This window comes from Mustela nigripes, chromosome 8 (assembly GCF_022355385.1).
Source record: "Mustela nigripes isolate SB6536 chromosome 8, MUSNIG.SB6536, whole genome shotgun sequence".
In the NCBI taxonomy this organism is placed as follows: domain Eukaryota; kingdom Metazoa; phylum Chordata; class Mammalia; order Carnivora; family Mustelidae; genus Mustela; species Mustela nigripes.
Window position 1 is genome coordinate 29,293,419 of NC_081564.1, and position 14,504 is coordinate 29,307,922.

A 14,504-nucleotide genomic window follows, 5' to 3' on the forward strand; every position below is an offset into this window, starting at 1 on the left:
GGCGCAGCGCAGCGCAGCGCCCGCCACTCGGCCCGGGGCGCGGGGCAGCGCTCACCTCGGCGGCGGCGGGGCGGCGGCGGCGGCGGCGGCCCGCGGGTCATGATCTCCGCCGTGTCCAGCCCGTGGCTCACTCAGCTCTCGCACTTCTGCGACGTTGCAGCCTTCACGGCCAGCAGCCTGAGCAGCCTGGGGGCCGCGGGGGGCTTCCCGGGCGCCGCGTCGCCGGGCGCCGACCCGTACGGCCCGCGCGAGCCCCCGCCGCCGCGCTACGACCCGTGCGCCGCCGCCGCCCCCGGCGCCCCGGGCCCGCCGCCGCACGCCTACCCGTTCGCGCCGGCCGCCGGGGCCGCCACCAGCGCCGCCGCCGAGCCCGAGGGCCCCGGGGCCAGCTGCGCGGCCGCCGCCAAGGCGCCAGTGAAGAAGAACGCGAAGGTGGCCAGCGTGAGTGTGCAGCTGGAGATGAAGGCGCTGTGGGACGAATTCAATCAGCTGGGCACCGAGATGATCGTCACCAAGGCCGGCAGGTCAGGGTGCCCCCCTCACTGCCCGCGACCCTCCCCACGTGGTCCCGGGCTCGGGCAGCGCGCCTCGGTCCGATCCACGCGAGTGGGGCCGACAAGCGGGGTGGGGGCGCGGCCCCGCCACCTGCGGACCCCTCTAGGCGCGAGCTGGCTCTCGGTTCTCTGCGGTCCCGGCTCCGGCGACAGCCGCCCGGCGTACGGAGCTGGGCCAGGGGACGGCGCGGGCAGCCTCGGAAGGCCGGTGGAGAGAAGCCCAGCGGACCGGCTTGCTCCTCACGCAGCCCCAAGGCGCCCGCAGCCGGAAGCCCAGGGCCGGCTCGGAGCACACGGGGCTAGAGGGTTAGGCAGCTGCCCCTGAGCGGCCTCGCCAGCCAGCCGGCTTCCAGCGGATCCCACCTCAAAGGAAATTCACGTCTTTAGTTCCCCAGTTCAGTCTACACGGGTTAGATAAAGCAGAGCAGCTGGACAATTGTCTGCAAAAGTTTAGGAGAAAGTTAAGACCCTTAAAAACAGTAGGGTCCCTCCCCTGGAAGTTGCTACCCAGTTTCCTCACCCAGTTTTCTCGGGCCTAAATTTCGGGTGATTGTGGGGCCTGGCTCTGCTGCTGGGGCTCACCGCCTTCCAATTGGCCTATATTTGCTCTAAGCGCCCAGAGAGAAGGGGAACAAGTTTTGCGATGCAACCTATTTGACCAGCAGACAAAGGCGGGTGCCGGGCTGTGTCTAATGTACACACGGAGACACCAGCTCTTCGAACACACAGCCAAGGGGAGCTCAGGGCCTGTTTGCAGAGCCTTCTCACGGTTTCTGTTTCCCTCCCGAGGCTGTCCTCCCTGGGGATCCTGGGGCCTGTGCTCAGCTTCAGCTCTGTGGGTCTTCTGCAGGCCCTCCTTACTGTCCCATGAGGATGGCACCCCAGCCTCTGGCCCGGTCCAGCCCAGCAAGGGCCGTGGTGGTGGCCAGGCTTCATCCCAGAAACCAGCATTCTGTAGCACCCACCAGCCTGCAGAGTAGAGGGTCGCAGGCCTGACTAGGAGGCCCAGCTCCATGGCCTCTGTTTTCTGCCCACTGCCTGCATGAGTTACCTATGAAGGGAAGTCGTAGGAAGGGGAGGCAGGAGCCAAGCCTCATGCTGTCCTCCAGGGCCCAGGGGCTGGCCTACAGCCGTGGCCCATCCAGGAGCTGTGGAATGTCCTTTCAAGAGCCTGGATGGGTCATAGAGTCAGAGTACAGGGGAGGGGAGAGTTAGGTGACCACAAGGGCACAAGCCCAAATTCTCCCAGAGTAGCTGAGTCGGGGTGGGGGGGTTATAGTGGAGGGTTGGGATTTGTGTGTATACCTGAGGAAAGTAGGGAGACTCCACCACTGGGCCAGAGACAGGGCCTAAGAGTTGGGGCTGTGGGCTTTGAGGCCTCAGCTTGCTGGAGGGACTGGGGAGCAGCCGCAGACCCAGCCGAAAGGGCGACTGGGACTCCTGGGAGCCACACAGAGGGCCCCGGTTTCACTTTGTTCCAGCCGGGAGCTTACATCCGTCGCTTAGATAGAGCTGGGGGAGGCTCTGTGGAGGATTGAGACTCTCTGGGACCGAGTCTGGGGAGTCTTGCTGAGCAGGTACTGCCGACTGCGGCTAGCTCTAGACCGGACAGCCGAGAATTAGAAAATGAGAGGCCGGCTCTGTGCAGGCAAATGTGGCAGAAGCAGCCATAGACCATGCTGGGGCGCCACGGAGACTCAGCTCTAGTGCTTCGTGAGCCATTTTTGGGTCTCTAAAAAGGGGGCAGGGGGCTGCCCTGCCACTCCGCTTGCCCTTGGCTGGGCAGGGGGCCTAGCTGGGTTAGAGTAGCTGAGGGAGAGGAGAGGAGGTGGACAGGTCCGGCCGCTGAACTCAGCGGCCAGCAGGAAGCTACCGGTCCAGGGTTGGTCAAGGTGGGGCAGCCCTGCCTTCCCCAACCCGAGGTGACCGGAGGCCTCGCTGCCCCCCAGGCGCATGTTCCCCACGTTTCAAGTGAAGCTCTTTGGCATGGACCCCATGGCCGACTACATGCTCCTCATGGACTTCGTTCCAGTGGATGACAAGCGCTACCGGTGAGCGCCCAGCAGGACCTGGGAGGGTGCCCTGGGAAGCGGCTGCTGCCTGCCTGCTGTTGCCTCTGAGGGCGGCCCATGAGGACATAAGGGACCAAGGAGTCTCGGCACCTGCCCGGCTGTCCCACCGGCTCCCCTTGACCTGCTTCCTCCCTAGCCCTGTCAGACCCTCGACCTGAATGCCCCACCCCCAGTGGCTCTTGGGAACTCCCCTCAGGAGGTCCCCAGGGCTGGGCTCCTCCACGGGGCCTACAGCCTGAGACAGCTTCCCCGCCCCTGGCCAGTAGGCCCCTCGCACACAGCCCCTGCCCTTTTTCTCATCTTCTCCCACGAGGTGAGCTTGGGGTACCTTGTCCCCTTCCCCCATCCCCCGGGAACGCTGGGCCCTGGAGCCGAGCAGGAAAGGTGGGGTGGCCGCCAGAGATTATGCAGGGCGGGCCTCAGCTGCCCGGACAATTAACAGCAATTAATAAAAAGACTGTGGTCCGCCCTATGCCCGAGGCCGCCGGCGCCGCCAAATCCGGGCCGTGCAGGGGCCACTCGGAGACCTCCAGGAGGCCCAGAGCGGGCAGACCCGCATGCAGCGAAATGTGGAAATGTGGCGCCCAGAGCCCAGCCGCCTCCTTCGGTGCCGGGCTTCCTGCAGCCTTTCGTGTGTTGGGACGGAGGGAGTTTTCGGTTTTCTTCACAAACCCCTCGGAAATGCTCCCAGTCCGTGTGGCAGCTGAAGGCTCCATTTCACTGACAATGGGGAAACTCATCAGAGGCACTTTTGGGGTTCACTCAGCAAGGCCCTCTTGGTTGAGCCCACGTAGCATGACCCCCTGTTCCGGTGCTGCCCCAGGTATGCTTTCCACAGCTCCTCCTGGCTGGTGGCCGGGAAGGCGGACCCTGCCACACCAGGCCGCGTACACTACCACCCTGACTCGCCTGCCAAAGGTGCCCAGTGGATGAAGCAAATTGTGTCCTTCGACAAGCTCAAGCTGACCAACAACCTGCTGGATGACAACGGCCATGTGAGCAGTCCCCCTGCACCTCCCCAGGCTACGGGCGCTCGTGCTCTCCCCCAGTGGGGGGCCTCCAGAGTCCCTGTTGGCCAGAGCTTGGGCAGGTTGGGGTGTGAATGAGGGACAGGCTGAGGAGAGTAGGCCCTTCTGGGTCAGGGGCTCACAGGCCTGGTGGCCCTCAGGCCTGGGAGAGGGTGTCACCTTGCTTCCTTCGCTCCACTCCTGATGTTTTGCTGGAAGTTTTTTAACTGGAAAGGATGGGGCTGTGTGTAGGGGTAGTGGCCGGTGGCTTTGCAGAATCCAGGCAGATGATGCTGCTTGCTTGCTGGGCTGAGCTCTGGCCTGCAGCCGCCTACCATCCACCCACCCACCTACCCACCTTAGGCCAGAAGTAGTTCTCTCTGGGACCTAGGCAAAGAAGATCGAAACCCTGATCTTTGGCCATTTGGAGTGTCTTTCCTGGTGGTCCCAGCTGATTGCAGTCTCCGCTTGAGCCCCATGGCCCGACCTCATCTGGGGAGTTCAGAGTATTGTCCAGGTTCTCTGGGGAGTTCGTGGCCTATGAACTTTCGCCCATTTCCTAGTTCCAAACCTGCCACCTTATCTTCCAGATTATTCTCAACTCCATGCACAGATACCAGCCCCGCTTTCACGTTGTCTATGTGGACCCACGCAAAGACAGTGAAAAATATGCTGAGGAGAACTTTAAAACCTTTGTGTTTGAGGAGACTCGCTTCACTGCGGTCACTGCCTACCAGAACCATCGGGTGAGGCCCTGGGGATGGGCACATTCAATAGTTTTGGGTCGCAATTTCCAGTTGCCTGGGGGACAGAGGTTTGGACCCAAAGGTTGTAGGTCCTGGTGGAACCCAACACCCATGGATTCCCACCCTTAAGGGCCTCAGACAGCGTCCTCCCCTCTGCCGCCCGCTGGCCCAGCCTCCTATCAGCTTGACCTCTCCAGCAGCAACTGTCACTGCGGCCTGAAAGTTTGTTTTCCAAACCATTCCGGAAACTCCCCATCAGGGGCCTGATCCACGGTTTACCCAAATTCCTAGGGCACCCCCCCCACACACACACATTGAAGGGTGGGCGGTGGAGGTGACCACATTCTCATCCCAGCCAGGAACACAGGGGTCTACATCCTAATCACTTGGGGCCACAAAGGGGTTCTTTAGCGAGAAAGGAGCTTCCCCATTTGGCAGGACAGAGGGACAACCTCAGTGAGGGATTTAATTGTGGGGAGGTTCTCGTCCCGGGAGGATAAAAGGGCCCTTGTGGGGAGGGGGCTCCTCCAAGCCACCCTACCGGGGTGCCCCCACCCCTAGCGCAGGGGCTCTAGCCACTTGCTCAATGCCCGCCGGCCCCTCCCCCCATCTCCCGCCCTGCAGATCACGCAGCTCAAGATCGCCAGCAACCCTTTCGCCAAAGGCTTCCGAGATTGCGATCCGGAGGACTGGTGAGTGTCCTCTGAGGAGCCGGTAACTGCTCCGGAGCCTAGCGGGGGCGCCCTCCTGACCCGCTGCCCTTCTCCCTCTCCGCAGGCCCCGGAACCACCGGCCCGGCGCGCTGCCGCTTATGAGCGCCTTCGCGCGCTCGCGGAACCCGGTGGCCTCCCCCACGCAGCCCAACGGCGCAGAGAAAGGTAGGGCCAGGGTCGGGGGATCCGGGCCGTGGCCCTGCGCGCGCTCCGCCCCGGGTAGACGGCCGAGCCTGGTCTCGCCCGCGCCGCAGGGGCGCTCGCGGCCTTCGCGCCGGTTGCACAACGGCGGTGGCGGCGGGCAAGCGCGCACTCGCCCGCCCGGCCCGACGGCTGCGCCCCGCCCGCCCCGCCTGCCGCCGCGGAGGGGCGCGGGCCCCTGGGAGGGCCCGGGTCTCCCGCAGATTCGGCGAGAAGGGGTGGGGAGCTCCCGAGTGCGGGCTGGCGCCTCCTCCCCGCCAGGAGCGGCGGGGCGCTCGCGGGTCCCCTCTGCGGTCCTGACCCGGCGCGCTCACCCCTCGGCCCTCTCCGCAGACGCGGCCGAGGCACGGCGAGAATTCGAGCGCGACGCGGGCGGACCGGCCGTCCTCGGGGACCCGGCGCACCCGCCGCAGCTGCTGGCACGGGTGCTGAGCCCCGCACTGCCCGGGGCCGGCGGCGCCGGCGGCCTCGTCCCGCTGCCCGGTGCGCCCGGAGGCCGACCCAGCCCTCCGCACCCGGAGCTGCGCCTGGAGGCGCCCGGCGCGTCCGAGCCGCTGCACCACCACCCCTATAAGTACCCGGCCGCCGCCTACGACCATTACCTCGGGGCCAAGAGTCGGCCGACGCCCTACCCGCTGCCAGGCCTGCGGGGCCACGGCTACCACCCGCACGCGCACGCGCACCCGCACCACCACCACCCTGCTGTGAGCCCGGCGGCCGCCGCCGCTGCCGCTGCCGCCGCTGCCGCCGCCGCCGCCGCCAACATGTACTCGTCGGCCGGGGCCGCGCCACCCGGCTCCTACGACTACTGCCCCAGATAATGCGGGCGTCCGCCGGCTGCTTCCTCGCCCGGGGTCCCCGCACAGCCCCGAGGGCCGTCGGGGTCCCCGTCCACCCAGCCCCAAGGGCCGTCCAAGAACATGTTCCTTCAGCCCCGGGAGCCAGTGCGGGTCTCCCCTTCCCCAGCCTCGAAGCCATCGGGGTCCTCCACTCTCTAGCCCCAAGGCTGTCGAAGGATCTGGTTCTCCAGTCCTGGGAACCACCGCGGGTCTCTCCCCAGCCCGGAGGGCCACGGGGTCCGCGCCCGCCAGTGCCAAAGCGCCCGGTCAGCGGCGGAAGGAAGTGATATTTATTGTTCTCCGCGAGACCGCGTCGCCCCCTACCCCCAACCCCCGGCCCGGCCGGCAGTTGCAGTGTAGACGACCCGAGAGCCCGTCTGCAGGCGGTGTAGATACGTGTAGATATTTGTAGATACTGTAGATACCGCGCCGGCGCCGACTTGATAAAGGTTTCGCCTCTTTTGGAAGTTGCCTGCGTGTCCATTTATTTGTGTCCAGTTAGACCTCACGGAGGATGTCGGGGAGAGCGTCTCCGGTCGACTCGGGGGCTTCGGGGTCTCCCCAGCTCCAGTCCCACAAGCCGAAGCGAAGCGGGTGTCCCTACAGTGCCTTCCGAGCGCCTCCTCCCGGTCCGCTCCAGAGCCTCTTCCCGGCCACGCCTCTCTCCGTCCTCTCCCCGCCCCCTCTGCCGTGGCCCCATCCGGGTTCGTTCCCAGGGTCTCCTTCAGCCCTGCCCGCCGGCTCCCCGCCCCCACTGCCACCTTGCAGCTTCATCCCATCCTCCCCGAGGCCAAACGGACTGGGGCTCCGCCCCAGCCCCAGGTGCGCAGAGGGCCCTTTTGCTTAACTCTGACAGGCAGGCAGTTGTCCCTCCTCTGGGATTTAGGCGGGCAGCCCTGGCCTGTTTTCAGAACCAATGTCTGTCCTGGGGGCTTTTCCACCGGAGCGGGAAATAACCATCGCGGCAGGACACTGTCCGTTGGGGGCTGGGAAGGGGAGAAGTTCTGACTGATGGCAGAAAGACAAAAACAGGCAGTTCTGCTGTTCTAGCATTTCCCCTGGCTGGCCCTAGCCCAGGCCCGCGTTTTCCCCTGTTTATTGACTTTGCTCCCTGTGAATGTCCCCACGGAGTGACCTGGGCAGGGGGCACAATGACAGTGGTCATGAGTCATCTTGAAACCTGTCTATGAAGCATTTTTCCCAGGCCAGGTGGTGAGGGACCGCTCCCCATTAACTCAACACCAGGGATGGGGCCAGAGGAACCCTTTGATCCCTCCCTTCCTGAGTCCAGGCAGGAAAAGCTGACAACCGGTCAACGTCAAGGCTGCTAATTTGGACACAAGATGGACGGGAAATGCAAGTGGCTGAGGTTCTATCCCCTTTCTGTGTCTGTCCCAGGATGTCTGTGGCAGTTGCTGCCACATGACAGTGGCCACCTCTCCCCAGCCCGGCCAAGCATTTCCCCATGTCTATCCTAGATGGGACACTTTCTTCCCTGAATGTGTTCACCCCGGTGGCATGAGGTGACCCAAGACTTAGGAGTTGGACAGCAGGAAGCATTTCCATGAGGCAGGTCTATGAAGGGAGGGGGGTGACTAGGCTGCTGAGGAGTGAGCCCTGGAGCCAGGGTCCGCCAAAGCTTCAGAGTCCATCTAGTGCCAGGGCGTGAAGACTTGTTTGGGTGGCCAGTGGGCTGGCCAGCGGCCAGTGGTCTGTAGACATGGCTTCAGGGACTCGTAGGGACAGCTCTGGACGTCCATCCCCTATGGGCATAACCCCTCACTGCAGACCTCCCCCTGGGTGAGCCACACACGCACCATTGGGCTCCCCACTCGTGCAGCCTGTTTCCCATTTGTACCACAAATGCACCCTGCATTCTTGTCTGGGGAAGCCTGCAGGAATGATGGGCTGTGGCCCACAGAGCTAGTCTCCCCTGCAGGGGCTGGCCTCCGCTCCCAGGCACCCTCTTCCTCTTTATACTTTACATTCTGCCACAGAGAGGGTCAGGGATTGAGAACCACAGTTGGAAAGGTCTCTGTTTTGGTTCTGTTTAAAGCTATAGGGAGCGGAAGCTCCCATCTGAACTGACAATGGGGCCGGGCATTTGCAGCGGGAGGGTGCGGCTGAGCACACAGTCCCCGGTGTGCGGCTTGCCAGCTCCCGCATATGCACCAGCTCCAAGTCATCACCCACTCGAGATGGAAAGCTGCTGCTGCTGCTGCTGCTGTCCAACACGGTGGCTGCTGGCTGTGGCAGGCTGCTTCCATGTTAATGAACAAAAATAGAATAAAATGAAACATTCAGTTCCTCCCTGGGTGCATTCTGAGTGCTAGACAGCACAGAAGCGGCAGGTCAGCTCTCTCGACGCTACAGGTGAGGGCTCCCCTACACTGGGAAACAGCCCCTCATGCAGGCATGGTTTTCTCTCCTCTGCCCCCATAGATGAGTTTGCCTTCCTTAAGAACTGCCCATAGATGAGATTGTGCCACAGGACACCCAGGCTGGCTGCTTTCCTCTCTGGGGTGTTGCAAGGCTCACCACGCTGCCGCCCACCCAGCGGTTCTTACTGCTGACCAGCGTCCAGTTTCCTGCGAGGGCTTTAAGTTGGATGCTGTAAGACTCGGAGCTGCAGGTGGGACTGGTCCCTCCGGGCAGCCATGCAACAGCTCAGTAGGCTGCGTCATCCACCTTCCATCCTGGGGAGGCGGTGAGGAAAGGGTGGCTCAGGCCCCTCATTTCAGAAAGGCACTAGGACCACTTTCAGTCACTCATTCCTGACATGGGCACCCCGTGAGCTCTCCCAGGGCTGTCGCCACTGCCTGCTGTGTGGGGCTTACATTCCCTGGGGCAACTACCCCAGACTGTCCTTGACTTCCCTGTAAAGCCACTGTCCTGGCAGCTTCTATGTCCTTGCTTTGGGCTCCTCTGTGGATGCACCTGGCCTGCCACTTCCATGAGGCGCCATGCTGCGCTGTGTGGGGGCTCTGGGCCTCTCCGACCTGCTTCCTTGTGGGCTCTCCCCTCAGAGTCTTGCTCTGGATTCCTCAGTTGGCCCAGAGGTCCCATTCTGCTCCCTTCACCTGTCTCCAGGTGTCCAGTTACTAGGACTCAAGAGGACAAGAGCTTGGATTAGAAGGGACCCCGGAGATGGGTCCAGGGACCCTCGACTCCTTAACCCTCGAAGCCCTTCAAAAAACAATGGCTGTCCCACAAGGGAAACAGGTTAACTCTTGACTAAGTAGAGGAGGGGTGGAGCCTGTCTATTCCCCTCTTCATCCCTCTGGGTGCCCTATAAGGGACCTAGGGAAGCCAAGGACCCTGGAGTGTGGTGCAGGATCCCCCCACCCACCACCACCAGCAGCCCAGCTTGCTCTTGTGAGAGGAGGAAGACCAAACCGGAGCCGCAGGTGCTGCCTTCCTCCAGTCCAGAGCCTCTGTCTTCGATGTAAACACTCCAGCTCCTAGGAAGGCTTGGGACATGCAGCCTCTGACAAACCCACCCCCCACAGGGTCTCTTCCGCAGGCTCACGGCCAGGGTAGGGGTGCTCTGGGATGGGAGGCCCCCCGTCCATACCGCCACTAAGTAAAGCTGGCAGCACCATGCAGCTCTCCTGAGACCAGGAGATAGTGTCCCAGACAAGCATGTCGGGTGAGCTGTAGGGCACAGGCAGTTGTGGGCACAGGTCCCCGATGAGAGGCCTCCTGGAGGGGCTGGTGACATGATGTCCTGCGCAGGGAAGCATCTGGGGGGCAGAGCAGTACACTGAGATTCTGCCGTGGGATGAGGGGAGTCTGTTTGGTGGAACCTCAAGCCAGGAGTTGCAGAGGAAAAGAAAGCCTGGTTGGGGGGCAGGGAGGGGTGCCTCAGCCACCCCTCTCCCTCTGGCGGGGGAAGTCCACAGAGTGTGTGGGACCCGTATGACGAAGGGTGGGTGAGCGCGAGGCACTGCTCTCCAGGTGTGCTGTAGATCAAAGCAGTTGTGCACGCTAGAGAATTCCATGGGGCCACAGTTGCTAGGGGGTGCAGTGCAAAGCCGGCACAGCCCCGGGGAGCCACGTGCAGGCAGATGGAGGGAGGATGGGGGCCCGTGGTGCTCCTTCTAGGACAAAAGGAACCCCTTCAGTGGCAGCAGGAGTGTGGCCTCCCCTGGAGCTGGGTGCCAGGGAGACCCTACCTCCCAGCGGCCACAGGCCCTGTGCCTGTTTTCCCTTCATGCTGGGCACTGACCCCTGCCCCGTGGGAGCAGTGTTAAGTCTCAGAGGCCCGTGTAAGCAGCGGAGACAAGCCTCTCATCCTCTGTGTGGGTTCCAATGAGGCTGTGCCGTCTCACAGGTCCCCGGGTGAGGGCAGGGCCAGGCTTCTCCATTTGGGCGCGTCTGATGCCTCTGTACAAACCTGATCCCCACGTGCCTCCCTCACCCCCAAGCCTGCCTCTGTACCGTGACATGAGCGGGATGGGGGGAGGCATGACATGGCCGCACATGCAACCTGGCCCTGGGAGGGGAGGCTGGGGTAATTCCTTGGGCTGCCCCACACGTTTTCTGTATTTGAAAAAACACACAAATCTCGTCTTCAATTCGATTCCCTATGCTGCTTGTTGTGCTCCTTCAAACCAGATGGGTTCACAAGCTGAGACTTTGCAGTCTAGGCACTTCTGCTTTACCCTCGCCAGGTCTGTGTGTTGGGAACAGAACTGAAGGTGTATTGGGAAAAGCAGCCCGCATGGGGGAGAAGCTTGGGTCTTCATACCGGTAATTAAGTTATCTTCTTAATTATAAAGAGGAATGACATTGCCTACATCCTTTATCTCTCAGCTTTCAGCTGCGTCAAGTCAGAGCCTAACCCTCTGCCTCTGCGGCCGCCACCCGTGTGTTGCCCCCAGCTCACAGAGCAGCCCTAACCGCTAAGATCTGTGCTGGGGACACGTGAGGGTCTGGGCCCCCGCTCCTGGTTGTGCCACCAAGGAAAAGGCCTTCTCATCAGTTTGTGACCCCCTTCGACAGAAACACCATCCTGACTTTCTCCTGCTGCTGGGGTGCCCTCCAGTTTCCAGCTCTTGCTCACACAGCTGTCTCATCCCAGTGAGAATTTAAGTTTCCAGAAGAAAGAGATCCTATCACATGCGCACCCAGAAAATAATTTATGATGAATGAAAAACTTGTTGAAACCACAAGAGAGGGGCACCTGGGTGGCTCAGTCGGTTGGGTGTCTGCCTTCGGCTTGGGTCGTGATCTCATGCTCCCGGGATTGAGCCCATGTCAGGCTCCCTACTCCTCGGGGAGTCTGCTTCTCCCTCTCCCTCCTCACCCTTGCTCATGCTCTGTCTCTCTCAAATAAACAAATTTTAAAAATAAATAAATAAATAAATCAACCACGAGAGACTTCGTACCCATTAAGATGGCTGCTATGAACACACACTCACACACACACAGATAACAGAACACATGTGGGTGAAGATGCAGAGAATTTGGGACACTCGTGCGTTGTTGGTGGGAGTATAAAACGGTGCAGCTGCTGTGGAAAACAGAATGGAGGTCCCTCAAAAAAGTAAGCCTAAAACTACGTAGGACCCAGTAGTTCCACTCTGGGTGTAGATTCCCGCAGAACTGAAAGCAGGGACTTTACTTACACACTTTACACCTGTGTCCGTAGCCGTATCAGTCACAAGAGCAGGGTACAAGCAGACCAAGGGTCATCAGCTAACTCATGGATAAAAACAGACTGATGGGGGCGCCTGGGTGGCTCAGTGGGTTAAAGCCTCTGCCTTCAGCTCAGGTCATGATCTCAGGGTCATGGGATCGAGCCCCACATCGGGCTCTCTGCTCGGCAGGGAGGCTGCTTCTTCCCTCTCTCTCTGCCTGCCTCTCTGCCTACTTGTGATCTCTCTCTATCAAATAAATAAATAAAATATTTTAAATTATTATTTTTTATTTTTAAAGATTTTATTTATTTATTTGACAGAGATCACAACTAGGCAGAGAGGCAGGCAGAGAGAGAGAGGGAAGGAAGCAGGCTTCCCACTGAGCAGAGAGCCTGATGCGGGGCTCAATCCCAGGACCCTGGGATCATGACCTGAGCCGAAGGCAGAGGCTTTAACCCACTGAGCCACCCAGGCGCCCCCCAAAAATAATTTAAAACAATGGACTGATGAATGGACAAAAATATGGGATGGCCATACAAAAATATGAGATGGCCATACAGTGGCACCCTATGGGGTCATAAAAAGGAAGGAGATTCTGACGTGCTTTGTGACAAGGATGGACCTTGGGGACAGTATGCTTGGTGAAACAAGACAGACACAAACTATAGGAGTCCACTGACATGAGATACCCTAGAAGAGTCAGATCTATGGAGACAGAAGGTATCAGAGGGGGATGCAAGGGGCTGGGGGAGGAGGGAATGGAGGGGTCATGTTTAGTGGGGACAGAGTTGTATTTAGATAACAACGCTCTGGAGGTGGATGCTGGGGATGGTTGTTCAACACCGTGAATGTGTTAAATGCCACTGAACTGGACACTTGAAATGGCTAAAATGGCGAATTTGTATCTTTCACGTATGCTTATACGTATTTAACAATTAAAGAAAGGCTGGGGTACCTGGGTGGCTCAGTCAGTCAAACGTCTGCCTTTGGCTCAGGTCACAATCCCACTGTCCCAGGATCAAGTCCTGGATGGTTCTCCCTGCTCAGTGGGGAGTCTGCTTCTCCCTCTCTGTCCACGTGCCACTCCCCCTGCTTATGCTCTCTGTCAAATAAATAAATAAAATCTTAAAAAACAAAAACAAAAACAAAGAAAGCCTGGACTATCCATAATCCACAAGAGCTGTTCTGTTAATCTAGGATTGACTGAGTCCCAACCTGTCTCTAAACCAGGGTTTTTTAACATGGAAATTTCATTCTGCGGGGCCATTGGGCAGTGCCTGCCCAGAGACACTCTGGATGTCTCCTTTGGAGGCACTTTCTGGTGCAAAGGACAGTCCCAGCACAGAATGATTGTGCCCAGACATCACAGAGTCACAAGCCCCAAGTATTTGGAGCCCCACATAGCTGTGCAGCAGCTAGACCAGTGAGCGTTCTTCCTGGTTGGAGCTGCTCTCTTGGTGCTTCTTGCCCCAGGCTGAGTCCACCCCAGGCTCTTTCTACAAGCTTCTCTGGTGTCCAGGGACCCAGACTTAGCCATGAGGCAGGCCGTCCAGCCCACCAGCCTGAGCAGTGTGTCTTAAACCCTGGGGATTGCTGGTGACTGCCCTGGGTGTGGGGTTTAGGACTCCTGGAAGATGCTTCTCCAAGCACTTGAGCCCTGGCCAGTCCAGCTAGTTCCTGTGCCCCTCTTTTGTTGGTATAGCTTTATTTAGGTGTCCCGACTCTCCAGGAGGGCCACTTAGCTCTGGGAGGGCCCCCACCAGCCCTCTCTCTCTTTTGGAGGAGGCAAAGTTGTGGTGTGAGGTAGGGAGCATGGAGTGACATGTTCACCCGGTCACCTGTCAAAGTGGCGGCCACACAGTATTGGTTGAGATACAGCTTCTGCTCTAGGAGAATGCATGTTCCCACAGATGTCGGTCACTCTGCTGGCCAGGGTCTTGGCAGGACTTACCAGGGTTGGGGGGCCGAGGGGCTTGAGACAGGCTCCACAAAGGCAAACCACCTTGATGGTGGGTCCAGATGCCTATACCCCACTCAGGAACCAGGTCTCCCAGGCCCAAGGGTCACTCTGGGAGAAAGCAGCCATTTCTCAGCAGGGCAGCCAGTCCCTGGACCCCAAATGCAGAATTGCAGGTGACCAGAGGGGAGGCACCATACTGTGGAAGTCCGTCTCCACATGTTCTGGAAGAAGCGAGGCTGCAGAACAAGAGAACAGACCGCTGGGTGCTGGGGCTGTGGCAGGGGGTGCTGGCCAAGAGGTAGGAGGGTGTTTCCGGGGGTGGAATTTTGTCACGGTTCACACAACCATCTCCGAAGGAGGGTGACTGTTACTGGATGTAAGTTCTCCTACGACATATAAAGAACCTGCCAGCCCCTTTCTTCTGAGCCCACTCTAGTGTCCTTTCTCCTCTTGCCCCCCTCCACTCTCTTTGCTCTCTGCCCCTGGAACTGACCCGAGCAGCGTGTGGAGGAATGACCATCAGATTTATTATTCCTGATTAGCAAACAGCAGGTTCTTGTTCTTTACTTCTCCAGCTAGGGAAGGGGGAAGTCGGGTTCGCAGGTTATAGATGGGAAAGGTGTGTGCCACTGTGGGCTTCTCCCCTGTGGCTGCGGACTTGGGCAGAATCCAGTCCCCCCCCCCCCCGTCTGCCCATCGGACACCTGACATCTGTCTAGTCTACAAGGAGAAGGAGGAGCATTTCATGAGGAATTGTTGCCCCCCCCCCC

General features: G+C 60.1%; 1 protein-coding gene across 8 annotated transcripts in view; it reads left to right on the top strand.

Annotated features, from left to right (window-relative positions):
• Positions 1–6,603, top strand: part of TBX1 (T-box transcription factor 1) — an 11,485-nt gene extending 4,882 nt beyond the window's left edge. For 7 of the 8 annotated variants that reach the window (XM_059409074.1, XM_059409076.1, XM_059409075.1 and 4 more), the window contains exons 3-9: positions 161–524; positions 2,504–2,605; positions 3,450–3,621; positions 4,224–4,379; positions 5,004–5,071; positions 5,157–5,257; positions 5,627–6,603. In XM_059409074.1, coding sequence (XP_059265057.1) covers positions 161–524; positions 2,504–2,605; positions 3,450–3,621; positions 4,224–4,379; positions 5,004–5,071; positions 5,157–5,257; positions 5,627–6,114 — 1,451 coding nt within the window. In that variant the 3' untranslated portion in view covers positions 6,115–6,603. Of the gene's footprint in view, positions 1–50; positions 525–2,503; positions 2,606–3,449; positions 3,622–4,223; positions 4,380–5,003; positions 5,072–5,156; positions 5,258–5,626 lie in introns of those variants that run through there. The other variant, XM_059409069.1, reaches the window with a different exon arrangement.
• Positions 6,604–14,504: the final 7,901 nt, after the last annotated feature.